Consider the following 26,239-nt stretch of genomic DNA (forward strand, 5'->3'; position numbering starts at 1 on the left):
CAACTCAGAGAGAAACAAAGACCGTCCCCCACCCCACCCCCAGCCCCCGCCCAGGAAAAGTCCTTTTGGAATCTCAGAGATAAGAAAAAACAGATAGCTGGAAGATCGGACTCCAGCCCCCATTGGCCCCCAGGCAGTCTCCAGACTAAACTATCACTTCGCTGCACTCTATCCTCTGCTAACGTGGGGCTTGACCTAAACCTCACACTTGCTAAGTGCGTGGGAGGCAAGGAGAAGCCTGGGGACCTGGTGAGAGCCCTGGTAGAACTGGCCCATCCCTGTCTGCTTTTATTCCAGAGAATGTCAATAAAACTCACCTCGCACTGCAGGACAAACTGCTTCCCTCCTTTTATTCTGAATAAAATGCATTTTCTGTCTTTAATCTGGGTCTCCTCCACAGACAGGATCTGATCCATGGTCAGTAAATTTTGCTAAAATACAAACGGAAAGGTTAACAATGACTTTGCTACTTTGTGATCTCTTAGGGTAAAGAGCCCATTTTCAAAAGCAAATGACTTTTTTTGTTTCTTTCTTGGCTGATGTTCTAGAAATAAGGAGAATGGCTACAAAGGACACAAAAAGAAGATCAAAGTCAAAATGTTAGTCTGGGCAGCTGTGGACGTGCAGGACCACACCACAGGAACGTCTGCTGCCCCCTAGTCAGCAGGAGAACAGTGGATGACAGACAGCTAAGGCATGGATGGGCCAAGACACTAGATCCGTATCAAAAAGACCTAAATACAGGTGGCATTCTTACAGGGTCGGCAGATCTAGTGTGAAGGCTCGGCAGGAGGTCACAGCATGGTTATACGGGGGTGGTGTTTGTTTGTTTATATTTCAGATAAATTCTACAGAAATCTGGAGTGAAAAAAACATCCTGAGAAACTCCCACGCTCCCTGTCCCTCTGTTCACTCTTTACGGATCTGTCTCGGGGACTGCCTCGCTCCACACAAAATGCTGAATGTCAAAAGAAAAACAATGATAAAAGATACATTGTTGCAACTGCAACAGTTTGCTCTGGCCTAACCCAACGAGGCTCATGAGAATTGCCTGCCCAGGCCCCAGAGAGACGCTTCAATACCTGCCAGCCCGGAACGGCCCGGAACCCACAGAACACCTGTTTAGTGGGTCCAATCTTAGAGGTTTTAATTTCAAAGAGCCTTGGTGGCACAGCACTAAAGCCTACAGCCACCACTCAGCATTGCCACAGAGTTCACCGGCAGTTACCAAAAAACCATGATTCAAAGTCAAGACAGAAGAGCCCTGGGAGGCTGCTGATCCTCATTCCTGCCTCCCAATACACAAACTATGTCCTGACCCCAGGGCCCGTGGCCACACTCACAGTGATGACCCCTGCCCCGCCTCACTGCCGACCATACACCGTCCACCCAGATGGGCTCTTCCCTGGGCCTCTCACACGGAGGGTGTTTAAGGGAAGCAGCCCGCCTTGTCCCTTCGCTAACCTTAGCTGGAGAAAGGGTCTGAGTGGTTGTGATTGTGAGACACACCTACAGATTCCCAGCAGAGTGCAGACAGCCGGGGTTGGTGTGCTAGCCACCCTAAGCAAATCCCACGGGAGACATTTCACCTGATCTGACTTGGGGAAGAGACCAAGGGAGCACAGACATACCTCGGTCAACGGCCCTCCCCACCCACAACGGGCTGGTTATGCTCTTGCTGCCCTGGATTCCTCTCTGTAACTCCAGGGTTGGACCCTGGAAGCTGCTAAACCTTTGAGTTTGTTTACAATGTCTGGCCTCAGGTTAGCGTGCCATAGTCACGGGAGCTGAGGCTTTCTGTACCTCCCACTTCACAGATGAGCAAACTGAGGCCCAGAGAGGCACCTTGGGCTGTCCTGAGTCCTGAGAGCGATGAGTTAGGATCCCCCTCTCCTGCTTCGCTCTCCTCCCATCCCACCCATTCTCCTCTCCAGCCTCCATGGACCCCCTGAGGCTGCCGGGACTTGGGACTCCATCTTTCAAGTGACACCTGCGTCTTATTCCAGGAAGGGACTTGACACGGACGCTTAAAAGTCAGGCCACAGCAACCCTTGTTTCTGTGACACAAGAGGCACAGGATATGAGGCAGCGCAGCGTGAAGGAGCTGCTGCACAGACTCACCCGAGACTCGCCTTCTCCTCTCCACTCTAGTCTGTTGGGGAACAGGTAAAAGTAGCGCCTCTGCCATTGCGTGAGAAAGGGGTTCCCCAGCTTCAGCATGAACCCATGCAAGATGCAGTCCTTCCCCAGGGCATAATCTGAGGGTGGAGACACAGTGTCACTCAGGTCCTGGGCCAACACAACTAAACACCGTTATCCCAGTTTTTGAACCCAGGGGACTGGGACATGGGAGCTCAGAGGGTCCCAGGCTCTGTGTTCAATCCTTGCTTCTTGGTATTTGAACCTGCAGAGCCTACCGGCACCTCTGATTGGGCAAAATTTTATTCACAAACTACTAAGTAAGAGACTGGTTAATCATGAATTCTCTCCAAAGTCCCACTGCCACTGGAGGGAACTGTCCACTAATCCACTTCCACCCTGTGAATCACTCTGAAGCCGGCCTCTTCCCCTCCAAGGTGGCGGGCAGTCACGTCACGGCGGGCTCTTCCTCAGCTCACCGCCCACAAAGAGAGCGGAGTGCAAGGACTCATACTCACACTGACGGAGTCTCTAAGGTGGTGACGTTCCACAACACTCATGAAAGGCTTTGGAGGTTGTGATAAAATCACACCCACTCTCCATCAATCTACTTACGATGCCACGGGGGCTAGGCACGGGGCGGCAGAGGGAGGAGGGGATGTCTGTGTTTGGTGGGTCCAGTGAGGAACAACAATAAAAAAGAGAAAAGTCTGCCTGCCCTTGGGAATGTAAAATCTGGAGAAGGTCAGACCAGCCTGGAAAGGGTGAGACCCACATGTCCCCTATGATGGAGAAAAAGCAAAGGACAGTGGAGGGGGGCAGGGGTGGGGCCCTCTGATGTGGGCTTGCATTCCTGGGCAGAGTTAAAACACATTTGTTACTGCTTTTGTCCCAGACACGGGCATGTGCATGGTACATTTCTGTCACGGAGACATCTGGAAGCTCCCTGGGCCTGCTCCTGACTCTGTAATGCTCCATCTCCAAGGACTGAATTTTCAAGGCTGCCCCCACCCCAAAGTTCCAGGGACAGGGAAACCTCAGAACTCGGATGGCACTGCCCGCCTCTATGTGCACGTCCATCTACCTGGTGACCGGAGGCTCCCAGAGACTCCACCCAGCCCTTCCGATCCACATGAAACCCAAGTCTAGCATGCTCTTTCCTAGGCTGGGAAGCACTTGATGATACCGAGCACCGAGCCACATGGCCTTTTACCTTCCTCCTGACCAAGCTGCTTATTTTTAGCCCTCTTCCTGGCCTCGATTTTATCCGTATCAGCATTGACGGCGTCGTAGATGGTCTCCACCACTTCCTGCTGCCAGCGTTCAGAGATCACCAGTGGGAAGTTCTTATAGAGGTCCTGGTCGCAGTCCAGCAGCTGGGTGTGTAAGGACAGAAGGGGCACACGCTCTAATGCCTTCCCAGATGCAAAGCAGCCAGCACCATGACCACATTCAGGAGAAGAGCCACGCGGTAGCGTCCCACGCTCATAGGGTCTTTAATATCCACCTTAGAGGCTCTGTCAGTATAAGTCTGAGTCCTTTCACACGGCCACACCAGGGATCACCTCGGCCCCAGGCCAGGCAGCCTGGGCCTGGTCTTCAGTAACACTAGGGTATTTTTACCAATGACAATGAGCATGTGTTGACTTTTTAAAATTTTGTTTGTGTGTATGAGTATGTGCTGTATGTGTTCCTGTGTGTGCACATGTGTGTGGCGCTGCATGTGTGTAGATGAGTGTGTGTGTGTGTGTGTGTGTGTGTGTGTGTGTGTGTGTGTGTGTAGGCCAGAGGCTGGTATTAGTGTCTTTCTCTATCACATCATATTTATATATTTATATGTGGGAGACAGTCTCTCTCTGAACCTGGAGCTTACTGACGGACAAGACCAGGCTTCCTCTTGTCTCTGGCTCCCCTTCGCTTCCCGGTGCTGGGTTACGAACATGCACCACCAGTGCCTAATTTTTACTCACGAGCTAGGGCTCTGAACTCAGGCGCTCGTGTACAGCAAACACTCAACTGTGTGTCTCCCCAACCCCACATACTGGGCTTTATTTTAGGAATAGTAAGAGACTCTGACAGTCAAGTGAGTTTCAGCTGTGGGTGCCGTATTTATAGAAATGGGGACAAGGGTCTGCATAGTGTCTAAAACCTGATAAGAGAGAAAAGCCAGGCTAGCTGACCAACCCCCCAAAAAACGATCTGCAAGAGTGGGAAAGCTAGGCAGGGTGGTGGTGGCACACGCCTTTAATCCCAGCACTCGGGAGGCAGAGCCAGGCAGATCTCTGTGAGTTCGAGGCCAGCCTGGTCTGCAGAGCAAGTTCCAGGACAGCCAGGGCTACACACACAAACCCTGTCTTGAAAAACAAAGAGTGGGGAAGGTCGCTGCAGGCTGGCTCACCGGCATCTCACAAACTCCCGACTCATCCACCACCGTGAACGGACTGGTGTTTAAATGTGAATGGCAAGGGGTGCAGACACCCCCGCCTCTGCCGAGAGCTGCAGTAGCAGGGTGCACACTTCACAACAGCATTTTTCTTTTACTTGAATGTCTTTGCCCCACCCTCTAGGGCAGGCTGCCCCAGGAACCCAGGAGCGGTGGTGATTTTGCCACAGTGATTCAGACCCAGGTAGTGGGAGGTGCATCCCTCTTGTCCAGGAGCCGCTGCCTCTGCCCAATTGCCCCTGCCCACCGCTGTCTCTACCTCACAGCTGCCTCCCCTCCCTGCCTCATCTACCCCCGCCTCTGCCCTCACTCCCACTGAGTGTCCCCGTGACAGTTCCTGCCGGACTCTGCCACAGAACCTGCCCTGCTCTCTCCAGGCAGCGGGGGTGGGTCTGACATGCAGAACCATGGCCTGCTGCTGCTGCTGCGGGGGAAGCATGCAGGTGAGAAGGTGAGCAGCTGCATTTGCAGAGATAAACTCAAGCAGCAGAGAAAAGCCAGGGCTGGGACAAGCCACCAGAGTCAGGGCCGGATGACTGGGGCTGGCAGGCAGGCGGTGGCCTGCTGACTTAGCGTTTTAAAGACAGTAATTTTCCCCATGACTCACTCACTCCCTGTGAGCATGTCTCATCTCCACTTGGAAAAAAACAGAGTCACGCACCAAAGTCTGAGAAATGCAGAGGACGCTAAGACCGCGATCAATGCACCCTTGATGGATAAGTGCAAAGAGATCCGTGCCGTCTGCTCCCTTCTGACACAAGCAGACCCTAGACCAGCAGTTCTCAACCTTCCCAAGGCTGGGACCCTTTCATACAGTTCCTCACGCTGTGGTGACCCCCCCAACCACAATATTATTTTCATTACTACTTCATAGCCGTAATTTTGCTACTGTTATAAATCATAATGCAAATCTCTGATATGCAGATGGTCTTAAGGGACCCCTGCGAAAGGGTCATTTGACTCCCAAAAGGGGTTGTGACCCACAGGTTGAGAACCACAGCCCTAGACTTAGAAGCATGAAAACCATGGATTCTTCCGCTCTGAGTGGAACGTGTTTGAATTGGTTGTTACTCCTGCCTCAGATCCAAGTTGGAGTTCAACAGCAAATGCCTCACGTCATAACAATGTGAGCACCCTGCCACTCATCAAAGTGAAATGATCGGGGTGGGTGGGAGGGTGGGGGTGGGAGCTTCAGCTGCTACTGCTGCTGCATGTAGGTGCTTAATACTAAAACTATCACCAAGTATAATGGATTCTCCTCTCCTCAAGTCAGGAAGGGTGGGGTGGCCTGTCACCCCAGCATTGGGGAGGCTGAGGAGGACCGTGGGTTCCAGGCCTGCTGGGCTGAAGAGTGAGTACAGGGGCTGGGGGTGTAGCTCAGTGGTAGCGTGTTTCTCTAGCTTGTGCAAGGGCTCCAGTAGATTCCCTACCCCCCTCCACACACAGTGAATCTTAGCAGAAGCCCCACCCCCGGAAGGGGGCATACCTTAATGCCTTTGGTGTCCTCTTCATCAAATGAGCCGATATCAAAGGCGTCGGCAGCGTTGACCTCTCCCCGAGGAGGGATTAGCGGTGGCGGGTACTAGAAGATCCAACAAGTAGGTAGGGCCCAGTTATCAGCTGCCCTGTATGCCCCCAGCCCAAGATAACCGTCTATAAAAAGAACACAGCCCGGCCTTCAGAAAGTGCGTGTCCAGAGAGCACAGCCCACCCCGAGCCTCACACTGCAAACCCTGATTGGTGCTGGCTGCCTGGGTGACCTGAGCATGGCAGGGTGGGCAGGCAAATCCCCCCTCCCTATGGAAACTGCTACCACTCTGCAGCTGGGCTTCACTCAGAAATGCATTATTAAAAATTCAACCAGGGTGTTTCCTGTTCCAAAGAGAATACAACCAAGCTTAAAATGAGGGGAAGGGGTAGGGTGCAGCTCCATGGGAAAGGATGGACTTAGTGGGAAAGAGGCCTGGTCCAGCTCTAGCACAAAACAAAACAAACAAAACAAAAAAGTTTAAAAAAAAAATTAAAAATCAGGAAAGGGCAGTATGGGGCTAGGAAACATCTCCGTTCAAGTCAGACGCTCCTTGCGTATTGAAGTCCGACTCCACACACATCTCAATTAGTCAGATAACTGCTGTAGGTGCCTTCTGTTCATTTGCTGAGATGCCATCTCCAAAATCTTTATACAGTCGCCCCTCAGCACCTGCAGAGGACCTTTCCAGGCCACCGCTTGGCTAGAGGACCCACCGAGGAGCAGGTCCCTCATACAGAACAGACAGCAAGGGTTTGCAGAGAACCTACCGACATCCTCTGCAGACTTTAATCTCTAGGTGACAGCGTAAATGCTCTGCAGACGGCGGACACTATGAGTCCACATGTGCTTGGGACACTAGTGCTTTGTTTTTGTTTTTTGTTTTTCCTGAATATTTTCCATCCGTGGTTGGCTGAACCACAGAGGCAAAACTCAGGTACATCTGGCCTGTGTGAGGAAAATGAGGAAGAAGATCCTCCCCAACGGGAATCCCCTGAATGGCGACAAGTCCAGGCAGAACATTCAGACATGGTGGGCTGGGGTGGGGACCCTGGAGGGACAGAATCAGGAAGCCAGTAGCAGAGAGACAGACAGAGAGAGCTCAGGGGGCCCAGCGGGTTACCTTCCGTAAGTACACATGCTGCCAGTCAATGCCCTTGAAGAAGATGTGCTCCTTCACCTCTTGCGCCCTGAGGAAGAGGAGAGAGTCCTGCAGAGGTCAGATGGGAAATGTGACAGGTGCCATGCTAAACTGTCTCCCAGTACGTTCCAGCTCCTCAAGAAAGCAATCGCAGGCTGGAGGATGGCTCAGGCAAGAAAGGGCTTGCTGTGTGAATACGAGAACCTGAGTTTGGGTCCCTGGTTCCCATGTAAATGCCGGACTGGCATGGTAGCAAGAGGCAGAGACAGGGGACACCCTGGGCATGCAGTTAGCTAGACTTGCCCAATCAGGAAGCTCTGGGGAGGGACCTGCCTCAGTATCTGAGGTCGAGAGCCATCAAGGAAGACACCCATCACTTTTGGGTCCACACATACTCCACACTCTAGTGCACACACATACACGTGCATACACAGACACATGTGCACAAGCATGCGTGCGTGCGTGCGCGCGCGCACACACACACACACATACACACACACACTTGCATGCACGCACGTGTTAGAAAAAAAGCAAGACGTTACTTTTGGAGAGGACAGAAAATGCTGTAGCAGGGACTAGAGGCATCAACACTGGACCTGGGAAGATGTCCCCTTTGCCCAGACAGACGCTGCCGCTTAAGACAGCCTGGCAGTTCCCACAGACACACCCATGTGCAGCCAGCAACAGGACAACACAGTGCGAAGCTCTGACACCGGAAAGCCACCTCCGTCCAGCTGAGGCATCGGCCAGTTTGAGGGGGCAGTGTGCACCCCTCAGCCCCTCTCTAAGGTGCTCCTTGGGAGCATAATAATGCAGCTAAAAGACGGGACCCAGGAAAGCGGAGGGCTCGGGGCAGGTAAATAACGACCCAGGAAATTCAGGTGCCAAGGGGATAGATAGAGAAAGGGAGAAACAGAGGCCACAGCCGGTACTCTCGGGACTTGGTAGGAAAAATGAAAACCGGTAGTATCTCCCCTCCCCCCTCTCCCTCCCCCCTCTCCCTCCCCTCCTCTTACGAGCTCCAGTTTGAACACTGTTTTCCCAGATGGCAAGACTATGTCGGAAGGCCGGAGTCTTTAACCAATACGGCTTGGCTCTAAGAAGGGATTCACTCTGAAGAAAACCCTCCAGTTCCCCCTCTATACACACACACACACACACACACACACACACACACACACACGTCCTCACTGAGAGCTGGCACGCTCTGCTTTGGCTTCCAGCGAGGACAGGCTGACTGACCCCTCCGATGCCAGGAGCAGAAGCAGACAGCTCCTTCCCCGGCATTTCTGTCTGGCAGCAGTATGGGTAACCAATGCCCTGTGGGACCCCCGCCCCATGTGACTGACCCCGCCCCGTGTGACCAACTCCGCCCTGTGTGACCCCGCCCCGTGTGACTGACTCCGCCCCGTGTGACCAACTCCGCCCTGTGTGACCCCGCCCCGTGTGACTGACCCCCGCCCCGTGTGACCAACTCCGCCCTGTGTGACCCCGCCCCGTGTGACTGACTCAGCCCCGTGTGGCTCACCCCCGCCCCATGGGACTGACTCCGCCCTTGTGACTCCACCCCATGGGACTGACTTCGCCCCACATGACCCTGCCTCGTGGGACTGACTCCACCCTGTGTGACTGACTCTGCCCCTGTGACTCCACCCCGTGGGACTGACTGGGCCCCATGTGACCCTGCCCCCGTGGGACTGACTCCGCCCCCTGTGACTCCGCCCCGTGGGACTGACCATGCCCCGTGGGACTGACTCCGCCCCTGTGACTCCGCCCCCTGTGACCCCGCCCCGTGGGACCCCGCCCCAGTGGATGCCGAGGGCTCCCAGGGACTGGATCCGTGAGACCAGCCTTTTCTTTGGAGTGGAGACACGCAAGACGGCCTACCCGCCTCCGCCGCAGCCCAGCCGCCGGCTCACGTCCCGCTGGAGCAAACCCTCCAAGAGGGACCTCAGCTCCGGGGAGAAGGCGTCCGGAAGCTGCACGTTCTGGGAAGAGAAGAGGCGGATTTCAAAGGCCCATCCCAAGAGGGTGGCCTCGCCCCCGAGCAGAGGCCGAGGCTGCTCCTTGGGGCAGAGAAGATCGAAAACTGAATTCGTAACAGGTTGACATTAACCCTACACCGGTGACTGACTGGTTTCGGAATCCTGCAGCAGGCTGGCAGGTCCGAAGAGCTAGCGGCCCTCACCTCTTCTACAGGAGATCATCTGTCCACGTCTCTGATGGCCGTGTCTGCTCCCCACTGGCCACATCCCTCTTATTCTGTTCATTTGCAAACCTCGTCATTTGCCCTGGAGTCCGCTTCCACTCATCTTTTTTTCCTTTCAAAATTTCCCCTAGGAATGGTTTTATCTTCATGTATTTATTTCAACTATGCACATTTCATGATATATATATGTATAATATTTTATATATGTTATATATAATATTTTGTGGTTTTGACCTGTCTCTATGTTTTTTGTATCCCTATCTATATATCAAGAACACGTGATTGTTCAAATGGATGTCAGTGCATGTGAGCCACAGGGCCCATGTGGAGGTCGGAGGTCAGCCTTAGGTGATAGTCCTTGCCGACCGCCTGGTGTCTTTGTTTTTCTTTTTGCTGTGCACACCAGGGCAATGGCCGTCTGGGGACTTGCCTGTCTTCGCCAGTCATCTCCTAGCTATACCGCTATGACAAATGCAGTAACTGTACCCGGCTTTCCTGTGGCTTCCGGGGCTCAGGACTCCGGCCCTCAGGTCTGTGGGCCAAGCTCTCTATCCACAAGCTCCATCTCCCCAGCCCTGTGGCACCAAGTAACAGAACGTGACAGGGAAATGGTCCTTCATCATCTTACCACGGTTAGGGTCATGCGGTCTATCTCATGCTTGTCTTTGGTTTTGTGCTGTCGGAAAGGGCTGTGGCTGCGGGCAGAAAACAAAGTTCTGTCAAAGCGTGGCATTGGCTAACTCAGTACAGGTGCTAATATCTGGGTAAAATTTAATACACAGACGTTCAAAGATCATCAACACTCGCCATTTCTGGCAACCAAGCCTAGCCACAGAACAGACGGGATCCTAAATGAGCCAGACACATCTCACTTGATCCGCGACACAGTGACAAGCGTCTCCAGTCAAAAGTCCCCTGCAGGGCACAGGCATCAGGCAGCCACGCTCCGGATCCAGCTCCTAAAACAGCCCGATGGCCTGTGTCGCAGCGACGCGTCCCCGTGGTGGTGACCGCCGATCAGCCTAGAAGCCAGGGTGCCCAGCCTGACACTGCCTTGGTGGCAAGGACTGCACCAGGAGGAGTCGGGAAAGCTGGGGTCCCTGTGACCTGGCTGTTCACGCAAACCTTCGGTGTCCACATCCAGACAACAGACGGCGGCGGCGGCCGACGGAAGGCGTAGGCGCGACCAGCGCAGCCAGTTGTAAAGATCCAGAGCCCGGCCACGCTTGGTGAGCCCTGAGAAGGACTCCTCTTGCTGTGACACTCGTTTAGTTCATATATTTCTCCTTCTTACTCTCCAAGCTATGATTCTCAAATAGAGTTACACCAGGCCACTTCCAGCCACGTATGTAACGTTACCGTGTTCTCCTCCCCTCCTCTCTCTCTCTCTCCCCCTTCTCTCTCCCTGCTCCCCTTCTCTCTCCCAGTTCCTTCTCTCTCCCCCTGCTCCCCCTTCTCTCCCCCTGTTCTCCCTCTCTCTCCCTGCTCTCCCTCTCCCTGCTCTCCCTCTCTCTCCCTGCTCTCCCTCTCTCTCCCTGCTCCCCCTCCTCTCTCCCCCTGCTTCCCGCTCTTCTTCCTTCTGCTCCACAGTTTCCATACTCTCCTATAATCCACACACATATGATTTTATGTCTCTCTAAAGTCTGGAACCACAAGGGACAGGGCACACGTGATGTTTGTCTTCCCGGGACTCATCAGTTTGCTTTATATGATTAGCTCCAGAACAGCCATTTTACTACAAACAGCTTAACTTCATTTCCTTTATGGCTGCAAATAATTCTGCGTGGTCTTCATCCATGCCTCCCAGGCTACTTCCGTAGCCTAGCTGCTGTGAGCTCTGCTGGGGTGAGCTTGGGTCGGCAAATGTCTGTTCATGTAAAGTTTTACATAAACACCCAGGAGTGCTATACAGTATCTCTCTCTCTCTCTCTCCTCTCTCTCTCTCTCTCTCTCTCTCTCTCACACACACACACACACACACACACACACACACATACACACATGGGCGGAGGGAGTCTATGTAGCCCAGGCTAGCCCTGAACTCACTATATAGCCCAGGCTGTCCTCAAACTCACTTCCGTCCTCCGTCTTAGTTTCCAGTGTGCTGGGATTTCACGTGTGAGCCACATTTTTTTTTTTTTTTTTTTTTTTTTTTTGCGTCTTTGGAAAGTCTGCAGAAGCTAGCTTTCAAAGGAAACTTTATCATTAAGTGACATTTTGTATATGCAAATTAGAACTCGTGGCATATCGATGTAATTTGAGTTTGATGAAGGGCTGGCTAGGACTGGGGTTTCCTTTCAGGGAGGCATGTCTTTAAGATGACCAAGCCTGTTCACAAGGCATGAGAGACAGAAGCTGAAACAAGACACTCTGGGAAACTTTCCGAGGCCAACTCTGCCGATTACAGAGACATGATCAAGGCAACGCTAAAGGATCCCACCTGTCCTGGGCTGCCCCTTCCTGCTGCAGGGAACTTTTTTTTTTAAGACTCCTTCCTTCTCCGTCCACACAAGAGAGGGCGCCCCAGCGTCGTGGTGACAATCACCATCTCCTAAAAAGCAACTAATCTGAACAAAAAATTCACACAAGGCAAACTGGCACTAACCAAGGATGGGCGATAGTCTTTAAATAGGTTTGACGGGAAATATTCTTTTCACCTTGTTTCCAAGGAGAAGGAGCGTGCGATTACTGCGCTCCAAGAGGGAACCGAAGCCAGGCAGGGTGGTGTGCCAGCAAGGGAGACGGAAGAGCAGAGGATCCAGGGTTCACCGCCATCCTCAGCTAGGCAGGCAAGCACAGACTACATGAGACACCATCAAATAAATACATAAAGTAATAGAAACCCAAAGCACTGCACGCTTCTGCTTGGACAGTCCTCTGTGTTCACATCCACAGAAGTATCCGCACGCTGAAGTCAGGACGGATGGATGTCAAGTCACCATCAGTCTCTCTGTTTCCCACCCTGCTGCTGCCTCCACCCTCCTGTGTTTCTTACGGTTGGAGAGGACTTTGGACTTGAGTGTGTGCTCACGCGTGTGAGTGCAAAGCCAGCGGACTCCATTCCGTCCTTGACCTCTGACATAGTGTGAAGGTCATCCCCCAAAGCCCTGCTGAAACATAACTGTGGTGTGTGCAGGAGGTGGGGCTTCTAAGGGTGAGGTCAGGAGGGCTCCAACCCAGGAAGGGATTAAGGCTGCTATGTGGGAGGGGAGGGTCAGAAAGGTGAGTCCGGCCTCCCGAGTTCTACATGTTCCCTCTCCTACTCTCATAGTCCCCTGGCCATGTCCTCTAACGACACTGTAGGAAGTCCCTCAAGCTGCTGACTGAATGCCTGGCTTCCAGGACCATGAGCTCAATAAAATTCTGCCCGTTATAAACCACCTGGTTGGCGCGATTCTGTTTCAGCTGTACAAAATAGTCAGAGACAGCCAGACGGCGGTGGCACATGCCTTTAATCCCAGCACTCGGGAGGCAGAGCCAAGCAGATCTCTGTGAGTTCGAGGCCAGCCTGGTCTACAGAGTGACATCCAGGAAAGGCTCCAAAGCTACACAGAGAAACCCTGTCTCGAAAAACAAAAACAAAAACAAACAAACAAAAGTCAGAATGGGAAAGAGCCCCGAGTCCTCCCTACACCACCCCTCCATCCATTCCTAGGGCCATAGGCCCCTTTCACAAGCCCAGTGAGTCCATAGCTGACTCAGCAAGGCATCATGGGAAATGATTTTCCAGCTCTGCCACCCTGGGCCATCTCGTTGGGAACACTTGAGCGTTCAGCTCCACACACGTGCTGCCAAATGGAGCCTTGATTACTCTTTGTGAACCGAGTCTGGGATTTGGCTTTCTATTTTGGAAAATGTTTTTTTTTTTAAAAAAAAAAAAAAAAAAAAAAAAACAACCCTCAGATAGTAACATCTCCATTTTGAGCAGGACAAGTGGCACTCACAGCCCATGTGATGGCAGCTGTCCCCGATGCAGGCTCCGTAAATAGGTGCCCAGGTCCCGGCTTGTCACCAGCACAGAGTGCAGAGATACAATCGCCAGCACTGGGTGGCTTTTGACTACAGCGAGTCCACATCTTGGGCGAAAGCACGGCGCTCTTAATTAGAGAGTGCCAGGCCGAGCACATCCCCCTACACCTGCTAGGAAACTGAGGAAGCCCACACACTCCGACGTTAAATGCTTCAAATCCACAGGGCTGACACGGAGCCCAAACCACTACGACATCCGATTAAACCCTCTCACAGCTTAATTTTAGAAGGCAGGAAAGATTGTGTGTCACGTCAAATATGCCTTTGGAGTGTGAGCCAGTAACGGCGAAATATCTATAAAAGGCCCCCTTTCCCTCTGTGGAACAAACCCCAGGGGCGCTTAACCCTGCCGCCCCCAGGCCTCTGGCCAGGTGCTATCCAGATGGAAGACGTATGTGGGGGAGGGGCCATCCCCAGAGCGAGAGTTCTTGATTCCCATAATTGTTCGTTTGGGGGGCCAGGGACTCTCCTCTGCACTTAGATACTTGAGTCATGCCCATGCAACCCTAAGCTATGACAACCAAAACTGTCCCCAGGGAGCGCTGAGTGCCTCTGGAAATTGAAGTTGCGGGCTGTGAGGCTGCAGCTGCCCTAGAATGAGATGGGGCAGGAATGGGCTACCCCCAGGAATGCAGCATGCCTCCAGGCCCAAGCTCTGCCCACCCAGTGTCCTGCTTCACTCCCCTCCCATGTCTCGGGGCCAAAGAAGAGCAGCTTCCGGGGCCTCTGGACCACATGTGACATGTTCACAAGACACAAAGCAATCCTGAGTCTCCCCGGGTGCAGCTTCCTGAGTGGCATTTACTACTGTCTACAGCTTGGGAAGAAAGGTCCCCTGCCTAGTTCCTCCTCATTTACAAAAAAAAAAAAAAAAAAAAAAAAAAAATCCCCTTATTTTTATTTTATGTGTATAGGTGTTTGCCTGCATGTTTCTGTGCACCATGTGCACTCTGGCCAGCAGAGGCCAAAGCAGGAGCCGGAGTCCCTGGAACTGGAGTTACAGATGGCTGTGAGCTGCTGTGTGGGTGCTGGGAATCGAACCCGGGTCTTCTGGAGAGCAGAGAGTGCCCTTCATCCCTGAGGCATCTCTCCTGTCTCAGTTCCTCCTTCTGAAGACCCGCCTTGGGGCCTCGCTCATGAAAGGTCTCTGTGACCCTTGGTTCCACCCGAAGAACTTCTGACTACACCCTCCCAAGAGGGAAACCCTGCCCTTCCGCGTCCAGGTGCACGCACGGGATGTCCCTGTCTGTCTCCGCTGAGTCCCCACATCCTCTCCAGCTGCAGCTCAGGCACGTCTCTGTCCCTCTGACTCTGTATACGCCCGCCGCTTCTAAAACCATCTAACTGCAGGTTACATGGCCCTGTCATCCCTTTGTTTAAAAGCCCTCAGTCCCGGACACCAGGAAACAAGGCCACGCTCCACAGCACACACGGAGGAGACCCTCCCAGGTCTCCATTGCTTCCTCTAACACACTGTATCTGAGACACTAATTACCACTCACGGGCCCCCATGGTGAGCTGCCACCTGTCCCCACATCTTCTCCATCCTGAGAGCTCTGTCTCCCACACAGTCACCCCAACCCAGCCAAGCCAGAAGTGGGTCTTCCATGTCTCTACTCCAGCTCCCGGTCGGTCCTCTGGGGAGCCTGCCCCTCTCCTGCCTTCCTTCTCCCCTCTCCTCCTCCTCCTCCTCCTCCTCCTCCTCCTCCTCCTCCTCCCCCTCCTCCTCTCATGCCAAGGCCCTCATGTGCTTTAAGTACTCAATAAATGTTTATCGAGCTCAAATCACCGGAGTCGGAACTCATTTCCTGTTCTTTGCTCCCTGGTGCTGTGCTGCTCCCTGGACGGACTTTTGAGTAAGCACGGGAGAGAGACCTGGACCTCAGTGAGGAGGATGCATCCAAGTCCGTCTGCCACACAGGCCAAGACGCCTTCTCCTGGGCTCAGGCAGTCAGCAGACAGTGACTGGGAACTGGCCCTGGAGAAGGTCTAACACTCCTTTTGACAGCTAGAGGTTTACATATGGCCACACATATAAAAGACTCTTAGGTGACATGTGTGTTCTCTCTCTCTCTCTCTCTCTCTCTCTCTCTCTCTCTCTCTCTCTCTCGTGTGTGTGTGTGTGTGTGTGTGTGTGTGCGTACACGCAGATACATGCATGTGGGGAGGTGTGCAGAGGTCAGAGGACAGCTTGCAGGAGCTGGTTCTCTCCTTCCACCGTGTTGGGCCCAGGGATTGAACTCAGGTCCTCAGGCTTGGTGACAGGGGTCTTTACCCGCTAAGCCCTCTCACCAGGCCGATCTCTTCCCTCCCTGAAGCAGCCCTTCCACGAGACACCCCCCCCCCCCCACTTTTTAAGGGCTGCGGTCAGGCATTTTGGTCACCTGGGCTGTGTCTACTCTCTGGCTTCCATCTCTCTCCCCTCTCTCTCCACAGTGGTCCCTGGGACCATCCTCAGGGGCCTTCAGGTCTGTGACAAAAACCCTCTTGCCACAGGAGATGAAGGACTTCGCCAAGGACTTTCTATTTTTCCCATTCGGAAGGACGCGGAGGGTGAGCTGCAGCTGTGTGAAACTGAACTCACTCCGTGAGGGCCAAGTCACAGCTGCAGAGGACCGAAGTGATAATTAGACAAGCTCTTCCTGATTCTTCAAACGCACAGTCATGTGACTGCAGACCCTCTCCAGACATCGAGCACGGACCGTTTTTTACCAACAGCTAGGGATGACAAGGAAGAGGCAAATTGCGCCTTCCCAGGCTTGCACCGTTTCCTGGGGGGTACTTTATTAACGTCTCTTGTCTCAGACAGTTTGACTGTTGCCTCCAGGGACCGGAGGGACTCCTGGGTGTCCCCCTGGACCTTCAATGACTGCTGTGGGGGACAGAAGGGAGTCTCCCTAGGAAATGGCTTCTTCTGGCTCGCCCGGCATAAACTCTATAATCAGGTCAACTAGTCTGCCAACAGGAATGAAGGGCGCCTGGGCTCCGCCAACATGGTACTGGTAATGCGATTACGGAATAACAGACCCGACTTTCTTAGCGGTAATATCATTTTAGATCCCCGGGGAATACAATGGGCCCAGCAGAATTGGATTTACAGAAGCATCAAGGATGTAGTGAGTTGCACTTGGAGCCACGTTTGGGGGCACTGTGGAGTTCAACGGCTCTTCAAACGCACTAAACAGAATGTATGAGTTTTCCCAGGGGTGCGGTGAACCCTCAGCAGGCTGTGGGCACAGGCTACTGGGCAACTGGTAAGAGGGAAATCTAGGGAAAGGAAGTGGGGACAGGGGTCTTTCTTAGAGCTTTGCAGTGAGAAGGAAGGACACAGCTGGATTCCCCTAGAGTCAAGCTCCTGGTTAAAACCAGCGGAAACATCTAGAAAGTCACGGAAGGCGTCATCTGTCCACAATCCAGTGTGAGAACACATCTTGGGGCACACTCCCTTGCTGACCAACTCAGCATCCCTGTAGCTTAGCATACAGTCAAAGAGAAAGGTCACCTTCAGAGACACAGCTTTAGCAGGCTCACAGAGAAAGGCCAACTTTTCAGGTGGGGTTACTTTGCCCCCCACACACACATACACCCCAGAATTCTCCAGATATTTGATGCTAAGGAATCATGAGAAGGCATCTGTAAAGGGGGCGGGCACCACCTTCTCCAATCATCCACATTTTAATACTTTTGCCTAGTCCCAGAACATGCCCTCTTGGTTTGCTATATTTAGTCTTATTTTTACCTTAGTCCTAGGTTAAGGTTCACGGGACCTATGATGTGGGACGGAAATACAGAACCACAAAGCTTTCATCTCTGAGCCCTCAGGACAGACGCTGGCCTGAGGGACACAGGTGGAGCCACAGTGGCAGTCATCTGCAGCAGTGTGGCTTAAAGGCCACTGTGTGATTTAACATGACATCAAGGTAGTAAGGTGTAAGTATTCTTCCCACCCCACCCCACCCCCCACCCACCCCCACCCCCGTGCTGAGGATGGAACCCAGGGCCTCCTATACAGGAGACGAGTCCCCCGCCGCCGCCGCTGAACGCACCTCAGACCAGGACGTCCCATTTGACCCAAGGACTCCCAGGACAGGACAGAGTTCCACTCACCCCCGCAGGAGCTTGAAGAGCATACAGCCCAGGGAAAACCAGTCCGCACTGCTGTCGTAAGATATGCCCTTCTGTAACACCTCGGGAGCCATGTACCCATGGGTGCCCCTGGGGAGGCAAAGGAGATGGTCACAGGAGTGTGCTCGCTCTGGAGTGAGGGGGGTGCCCCCACGCTGAGCGGGCAGTGGCTGAGCACGGAGGAGAGAGCATGCACCAGGGCCCGAGCGTACGCCTTGTGCCGAGCACCCCGAGGAAGACGGTCATGAATTCACATCACTGAGGTCACACGGGAAGGGAAGGAGGGTGGGGGCATGGCGGAGGTGTCTGTCACCCCACTGACCTCCAGTCCAGGGTTGATTCCACTGGTCTGGCTGGCTAGGTGGGTGTCTGTGAAGGCACAAGGGTACATACACACTATGCCCCAAGATGAGCCTGAGGGACCCGGGGGGATTTTCTACGACACCATCAAAAAGAGCCTTGGGAAAGGCTTCATCTGCAGCCTTTCTGTCTCTCACTGGCTTCTGTCAATGAGAGGATGAAGAGGGGCTGAAGGGAAAGCAGGTGTGGCCACGGCTCAGCCCCACGGAGGCCCAAGAGTTGAGCTGAACCAACACAGGGCAGGAGGTGGGATTCAAATCATGCCTTCCTTAGTTAGGGTAAGTGCTGCTGACTTGCTGACATACACTGAGGATCTACTCAGAAACCCCTGGTACCTAAGGATCATGGGTGATCACTGGAGCCCACGGAGGAGGCTTAAAGGAGCCGCACAACACGTGATATGGGTGCTGGTAGATAGTGGCAGGCCTGGCTTTCTGCAAGGTGCCAGCATAAGATCAAGAGAGCCATGCTTGATGGCTCAAGGAGACCTCTGCCAGGGCTTCCAAAATACTCCCTATAGGAAGACTGAACTCCAGGGAGAGATGATCTACACTGCAGGCTAATGCAACACCAGGGACAGTTAGGAGAGGAACTAAGGACCCCCCCCCCCCCCCCAGATGCACTGTGTGGACCAGAGCAGGAGCGGTGCTTACCCGTCACTCAAGGCCTGGAGGAAAATGTTTCACTTTATTTAAATGGCACTGCCGGCCAAATGGCTGGGATGGCACAGGCTGAGGACGCCAGCCTTATGTTATCTTTCTCTTGTTGGGGTGAGAAAATGCCTGACGTAACAGCCTACCGGGAAGACTTATTCCATTTGTGACATAGTCTGGAAAGTTTCAGTCCGTAGTCCTTGGGCCCATGGGTTGGGAGCCCATGGTGAGGTAGAGCATGGAGGCAGGAACAGGCGGCAGAGACCACTCGGCTCGCAGCTGACAGCAGGAAGCAGGAAACGCCACATTCCTGTGTTCTCTCTCTATCCCGCCCAGGTCCCTAGCATATGGATTTCGGCTACCATCTTCAGAGTGACTCGGCTCACCTAATTAACCCTCTGGAAACACCCTCGCAGACACACCTGCTGGGCTTTCCCAATCTCAGTACAGTCGTGGTGATACTCAAATGTAACCATCACAAGGATGGCTGGTTTCTATCCTAACTTACTCCTAAGAAAGCTTGTGGCGATACATTGTGTACCCCAATAAAGCTTACCAGAATCAGAGGACAGACCCAGCCACTAGATTAGATGTAGAGGTCAGGCAGTGGTGGCACACACCCTTAATCCTATCACTCAGGAGGCAGAGATCCATCTGGATCTCTGTGAGTTCAAGGCCACACTGGGCTACATGAGAGAAACAGAGCCAGGCAGTGGTAGCACACAACTTTAATCCCAGCACTTGAGATCTCATGCCTTTGCTTGGGAAGCACATGCACCTTTAATCCCGGGAAGTGATGGCAGGGCAGAGAAAGGTATGTAAGGTGTGAGGAAACAGGAACTCACTCTCTTGAGGCTGAGGATTTTGTAGAGGTAAGCTTGTGGCTGGCTGTTTTGCCCCTCCAATCTTTCAGCTTTCACCCCAATATCTGGCTCTGAGTCTTTTTATTAAAAGACCTTCTAAGATTCGGACAAGTCGGGTGGTGGTGGCACACGCCTTTAATCCCAGCACTCGGGAGGCAGAGGCAGGTGGATCTCTGTGAGTTCGAGGCCAGCCTAGGCTACAGAGTGAGATCCAGGACAGGCTCCAAAGCTACACAGAGAAACCCTGTCTCGAAAGACCAAAAAAAAAAAAAAAAAATGCTGGGCATTGCGTGGACAGCAGCTTCTGACTGGCTGGAGGAGAGGGCCTTGCCTGGAAGCCCTTTGAGGTGACTGTTGGGTGATCTCCACGACTGAACCACAATCTGGGAGTGGAGGGACATCCTCCAGGAGAAATGAAACAAGCTGATGTAGACAGCTCTGCAGGTGTTCTCTGGCATGCACGGGAGCTGCCCAGGACCGCCACTGCATACACTCTGCGCATTTTTCTGCGTAAGGTGGTGCCAGCATTTAAACCAGGAGCCCGCCCGACTTCTCAGCCCAATCTCTTAGCCAGTATCAACTGTCCACGTGGATCTGGAACACCTGGGAGGCAAGCCTCTGGGCACACCTGTGACTGAACTGATTAGGTTCATTGGGGTGGGAAAACCCACGCTAAAAGTGGGCAGCACCATTCCCTACGCTCGGGTCCCGGGCTGCACAAGAAGGATAAAGTGAGCTGAGCATGGGCTGTTCCTCTGACTGGATGTGATGTGCCCAGCTGTCTCAGGTCCCACAGCTAGGACGTCCCTGCCACGATGCTTTATAACCTGGGATTACGAACCAAATAAGCCCTTCCTCCCTTACCTTGCTATTGTCAGGGCGTTTTAGCACAGCGATGGAAAAGGAAGCTAAGACACCGTTCAAAATACAGTTCTTCCCAAGACAGGCAGAAGAGTCCTCCATGTGGAGGTGATGCGACTCTCAGGACCAAGGCGGCCAGGCTAGTGGGATAAACCAAGCCACGCCACAGAGCGAAGGTTCTGGGAAGATGAATTCTTACGAATGCTCCTATTCTTGTTTAGTTATGACTTCGGTAAACTGAAGACGTGAGCACACCAGAGTGGGGTGGCATTAAAAATTCAAGAGCGTCTCTTGAAAATGGCCGAGGAGCGGCCTGGGAGAAGTGCGGGTAGCCCACACTCCAGCAGAACATGGATGCCTCAGGGTCCCGCTCCACCCTCCGAGCAAAGAGCAGTCTACTTATAGAAACTGTGCAGTGTACGGCCCACATTTCAATGCGGGACTGGGGCTTTCAAAGGCAGTTTTGATTGAATGTAGGCCCTCACAGAGCGCCGCAAATCCACCCCTGTGGTTCTCGTTACACACACAAGAAGAGTCTGTAGTTCATTTTCCACACAGACACATGGGACGAGACTCAGGGTGCTTATCTCCAGGACCACTCAGCAGAGAGAACACTTGCTCAGAGGGACAGTAAAATGTAACTGTAAAAGATTCGGTGCTAAGAATGAGAAATTTTAGTGTCCATGTGTGCGTGTGTGTATAGGGGCCATACTCAGGCCCCGGCTCACGCGTGGAGGTCACAGGAAAACTTATGGGAGTTTTCAGTTCTCTCCTCCCATCATGTGGGTCCTGGGGATTGAACTCAGTTAGTCAGGCAGTGCAGCAACAGCTTTATCTGCTGAGCCATTCCCGGACCCAGAAGGAGACAGTCTAGAAGGCAAAGTGGGGTTTGGGGGTGCGGCTCACTGGGACACTCTTCTCACTGCTTCTCCGGAGCTGGGGCAAGGCTTTTACCTAGAGGCGGCCTCAGGCCAAGTCACCTGCACTTAGCACTGACCCCACTAAATGCAGCTCTGAGTCCTCAGAGGCGGCTAAGGGCCACGGGCTCAAGAGGCACTTCTCTGTGGCAACCAGCTCACCTCCTGAGTCTAAGGACGTGACCCCTATTAGACGCCGGAACTGTAAGGAAGTAGATGGATGGTTCCCAGCAGTTCCTGATTTCTCGGAAGTACAGGAGATGGAGATGAGAAGTCCGCCCTGAACCCTCCCCGGGGGCATTCTGGGCAGCCATCCCAGGCCTCTCTAGGGCATGGGCTCTGTAACGTATTCTGGCGATGGGGGTAAAAGAATTTATTAGCTCTGCTTTACAGAAGAGAATAAAGCGGTGAAGCCAACTGGCCCAGAGTTTCACGGGCAGTGTGACCTCAGCTTCCTACGCACCAGCTGATTCCCAAGCAGGGTCAGGCCCCCAGCGCCATGCCTGTCCTCACAAACAGTGACAGGGAGCACGCCTGTCACACAGGGAGCACTCCCAGCTGATGAGGGAGATGAGGGGCACCAGCACCCCGGTGCTGTTGCCTGAACCCAGGTGCCATGGTGCAGAAACACAGCAAATACAGCAGACAAGCTACTTACACGCTGGCGTGAGGCTTCTTTTTGGAGAAATCACAGGCGAGGCCAAGATCGGATATCCTCACGTGCCCGTATTCATCCAGGAGGATGTTCGCAGGCTGAAAGAAAAAGAAGTTCAAGAGCCCCCAAGAGATCACCGGAGCTCCACAGGGCGTACCCTCTGTCATCATCTCATCATGGCCGACATGACCTCACAGGGTGCATCCTATGTCATCATTTCATCATGGCCGACATGACCTCACAGGGTGGATCCTATGTCATCATCTCATCATGGCTGACATGACCTCACAGGGTGGATCCTATGTCATCATCTCATCATGGCTGACATGACCTCACAGGGTGCATCCTATGTCTTCATCTCATCATGGCCGACATGACCTCACAGGGTGGATCCTATGTCATCATCTCGTCATGGCTGACATGACCTCACAGGGTGAACTCTGTCATCATCTCATCATGGCCAACATGACCTCACAGGGTGCATCCTGTGTCATCACTGGGAACTCTGTGTTCTCAAATCAAGGCAGCAGGGCAATGAACATACCAACACTCTGCTAACTTCAGTGGGAAGGGGCTGTGGGAGGGGCAAAGCCCCGCCACCACCAGAGAGTGACACCCAAGGTTGGGGCGGGCAGGAAGGTCCCCACCACGGAATTGAAAGCATGTCCTCCCCATTACTCCAAGAGCTTCGGTGTAGCCAGCATGGGCATCCTAGCCCTGGGGAGCAGGGCCACCATCTGTGGACCACAAGGGTACAGACAGGAAGGCATCTTGCAGAGATGTGTAACTGCTGACATCCCAAAGCACCGTGACAGTTCTGATGAACAGCCATCACTGACGAGGGCCTTACCAAACGGCCGAACTGGAGTCTGGCCCTGACTCTGATGTGACTGGGATGTTTCCATCCAGATTAGATTTGGACAGAGCAGTCACAGAAGCAAAGACCTCCCCCTCAACGCACCCAACTACAGTCACCTCAGGAATATCTTTCTGCCCTGAAGCACCTATTGTCTCGCCTAAAATAAGAATAATGGCAAGCTCTTACCACACTGAAACATGAATAGTCATGAGTGACTAGGATTAAACTCTAATAGGAATTAAATCAACAGCATTGCCTACTAAACAGCTTAGAAAACAAAAGCAGCAGAGAGATGGGTGGAAGCCCTTCGAGGGTTCAAGACACAAGGGCAGCAGCTCCATGAGCTGTCAGCGTGTATCTGGTTCCTCATAAAATTCATGAACAACTACCACGCCATGAGCCCACCAGCATCTGGTTATTTCTAGCTCAATAAAAAAAATATCAGCCGGGCGGTGGTGGCGCACGCCTTTAATCCCAGCACTCGGGAGGCAGAGCCAGGCGGATCTCTGTGAGTTCGAGGCCAGCCTGGACTACCAAGTGAGTTCCAGGAAAGGCGCAAAGCTACAAAGAGAAACCCTGTCTCGAAAAACCAAAAAAAAAAAAAAATCTTTTCTTCTGTATGTGCACATAAAAGCTAAGAGAGTAATTCTTTAACCCAAAGATCACTTTCGATTTCACAGAAGTATTCTGGAGAAAAAAAAAATATGTATGTGTGTGTGTGTGTGTGTGTGTGTGTGTGTGTGTGTGTGTGTGTGTATGTGTATGTGTGTGTACGTGCACGCACACTCAAAACCAAAATACAGCATTTTTGCTTCCTAGATCAATCATTAGTAGGACGGGTTGGCACGTCCTTATTCCGGCCACTTGGAAGGTCGAGACAGGAGGACCTCAAGTTCCATGCTGCCCTGGGTTACACAGGGAGGCGCCTGCCTCAAACAAGCAACACAATGTCCCACTCACAGAACCTAGAGGAGAGGTACAGGACTTCATCCCAGACCACCGCGTGCTCAGATCATTCTGGACGGAAGTGCGAGGCAAACACTTTCTCTCGGCGTTTTCTTATCCTATCAGTAAACTGTCAGCCCTACTGATTTCCCTCTCCTCGCTACTTACACATCGCACCCATGTCTATAGTCTGTTAGGGTCTCCGTCCTTAACGATTTTGTTTGTTTGTTTGGTTTTGTCAGCTTGACACAAGCCAGAGTCATCTGAGAAGGGAGAACAATCATCGAGAAAAATGCCTTCGTAAGATCAGGCTGTGGGCAGGCCTGTAGGGCCTTAATTAGTGATCGATGGGGGAGGGCCCAGCCCATGGTGGGTGGGGCCATCCACAGGCTGGTGGTCCTGGGTTCTATAAGAAAGCAGGCTGGGCAAGCCATGAGGAGCAAGCCAGTAAGCAGCACCCCTCCCTGGCCTCTGCATCAGCTCCTGCCTCCAGGTTCCTGCCCTGGTTGAGTTTTTGTCCTGATTTCCTTTCATGATGGATTATGATCTAGAAGTGTAAGACAAATTAACCCTTTTCTCCCTGCGTTGTTTTGGTCATGGTGGTTTTACCACAGAAACAGAATCCCTAGCTACGGCCATCCCTTTTGTCTTCTCCGTCTGCATCACACACAGATGGTGTCACCATGGACACACCCACCATCCCTCCTTCGTGGAGACCCCAGCACCAAGCACAGCTCCAGAGCAAGAAGCCACAGCTCAGTTTCATTGCCAGTCAGCCCAGCGAGGAGTTTCCGGCAAGTTCTACGGGCCGAACTGCAATCCACAACCCACCCCTCTCCCATCCAACCGGCCTTGTCCCACGGGAGTCAGGATGCCATCATCCTTTATCTTGGCACACGGTTCGCCTTTATCCCTCTCAAACCCTGACCAACCAGCAGGGCAAGAGCTGTTCCTTGGTGAGCATCAACTGAACCATGATAATATACAAAAGAGAAATGCCCCGAATGTGCTGACCAGCATCTCCTTTGTTGTGTAACTCCTGGACCGTGTAGGAGAACTTCTTCACCCAGCGCCTTAGCAGGCACTGAGGCGGTCATGACAACAGGGACTGGCCATAGGTACCACCCCTGCTGTGGCCACACAGTGAACAATGCAGCCAGGGCCGAGACAGGACCAGGAGGAAAGGGACAGGGCCTTAGGGCAGGGAAGGGGGACCCCAAGGGGCCTTGGGCACCACCCGACCCCTCCTCACCTTCAGGTCTCTGTAGACGACGAAGCGGTTATGCATGTGCTCGAGACCCAGGATGATCTCGCTGGCATAAAAGCGCATCTCCTTCTCAGAAAACACCCCATGCTGGGAGAGGTGGTAGTGCATGTCGCCCCCTGCAACCGGAGACCCAGGGGGCAGGTCACAGAGTGTCCACTGAGAGTAGACGGGGGTCACCCTAAATAAGGGTGCTGGAGGAAAGGGGGATGACCCTTCCTTTTTGACTTGGTATCTGTCTTTGAGTCCTGTAACTCGGCCAAAGGTGTCGATCATTACAGAGACAACTTCAAGGGGATGGTGGGTGAGACAGTGTCTCATGGATGAGACAGAGCCACCATCTGGGGCTTGGTGGCTCTGCTGCCAGTTACATGGGCCCAGCTGAACCACTGATGATTTAAACCTGCCCAGTAACTGAACCCACCTGTGTAGTGTTCCAGCCAGAGCAGTGACTGCCTCAATAGTCCACAGTTTAAAAAAAAAAAAAAACTAAACCAGAGAAACTTTAAACATTGGTCCCGTGGAGGGAGATTTGATGCTGTCAAAACAGTGAAGTATAACGGACAAAACCCAGGCGAAGGGTATCCAAGCGCCTTCATAAAACAGTCGCCCTGGCCGCGAGCTCAGAGTTGTTCAAAGTACAATGTTGGGAAAAGGAAAGAGCTGTGTGGCTTCGAGGACAATCCATAGGGCCCAGGGCAGGGAGGAGGTGTATGGTAAAGTCTGGCATGTGTCTGACTTTGCTGCCCTGGACTCCACACACCTCTTCCCTCCTTGGGCACACACTGAGACACTAAAGAAAGGGGCTCCAAGCTCTCTCCAGTGGGCCAGCTCAGCCTCCGCCAGCCTGTCCCTGGCAGGGAAGGGGCCACTCTGCCCTCAGCCCTCTGCCCATCCACACACAGGATCTGCAGGGCATGCGCTGTTGGCTCTGGCGTCTTTGACTCATGACTGATCTTTTGTCCTTCCTATTTTGAGGGTAGATCTGATCTCAAATCAAACCCTCGAAACATAATAAAACTTCAAGTGAACCAAAAAAAAAAAAAAGAAGTGCATCTGAATGGCTGAATGACTGGTTCATCTTTTATTTCAGCGTTTCCTAAAAATACCCCAAGTGCTCCAATATCACATTCTCACGCTGAAAGCACTTTTTTTCCAGCTGAACATTTTGTGTCTGTGCATTTTTGGGGTGGCTGTTCATGGTTTCAAAGACGAACACCGAGTCCTGAGGACTTGGGAGGCACAGAA

General features: G+C 52.9%; 1 protein-coding gene across 1 annotated transcript in view; it reads right to left on the reverse strand.

Annotated features, from left to right (window-relative positions):
* Grk3 (G protein-coupled receptor kinase 3) overlaps positions 1–26,239 on the reverse strand; it is a 96,970-nt gene that overhangs the window by 5,143 nt on the left and 65,588 nt on the right. Inside the window, exons 11-20 of the mRNA XM_052754992.1 lie at positions 24,980–25,110; positions 21,927–22,021; positions 17,597–17,704; positions 10,089–10,155; positions 9,139–9,239; positions 7,234–7,300; positions 6,069–6,164; positions 3,353–3,515; positions 2,122–2,258; positions 318–431 (exon numbers count right to left, since the gene is read on the reverse strand). Of these exons, the coding sequence (XP_052610952.1) occupies positions 318–431; positions 2,122–2,258; positions 3,353–3,515; positions 6,069–6,164; positions 7,234–7,300; positions 9,139–9,239; positions 10,089–10,155; positions 17,597–17,704; positions 21,927–22,021; positions 24,980–25,110 (1,079 nt within the window). The remainder of the gene's footprint in view (positions 1–317; positions 432–2,121; positions 2,259–3,352; positions 3,516–6,068; positions 6,165–7,233; positions 7,301–9,138; positions 9,240–10,088; positions 10,156–17,596; positions 17,705–21,926; positions 22,022–24,979; positions 25,111–26,239) is intronic.

Source organism: Peromyscus californicus, unplaced genomic scaffold (assembly GCF_007827085.1).
Source record: "Peromyscus californicus insignis strain IS unplaced genomic scaffold, ASM782708v3 Scaffold_2__1_contigs__length_46816999, whole genome shotgun sequence".
NCBI lineage: Eukaryota > Metazoa > Chordata > Mammalia > Rodentia > Cricetidae > Peromyscus > Peromyscus californicus.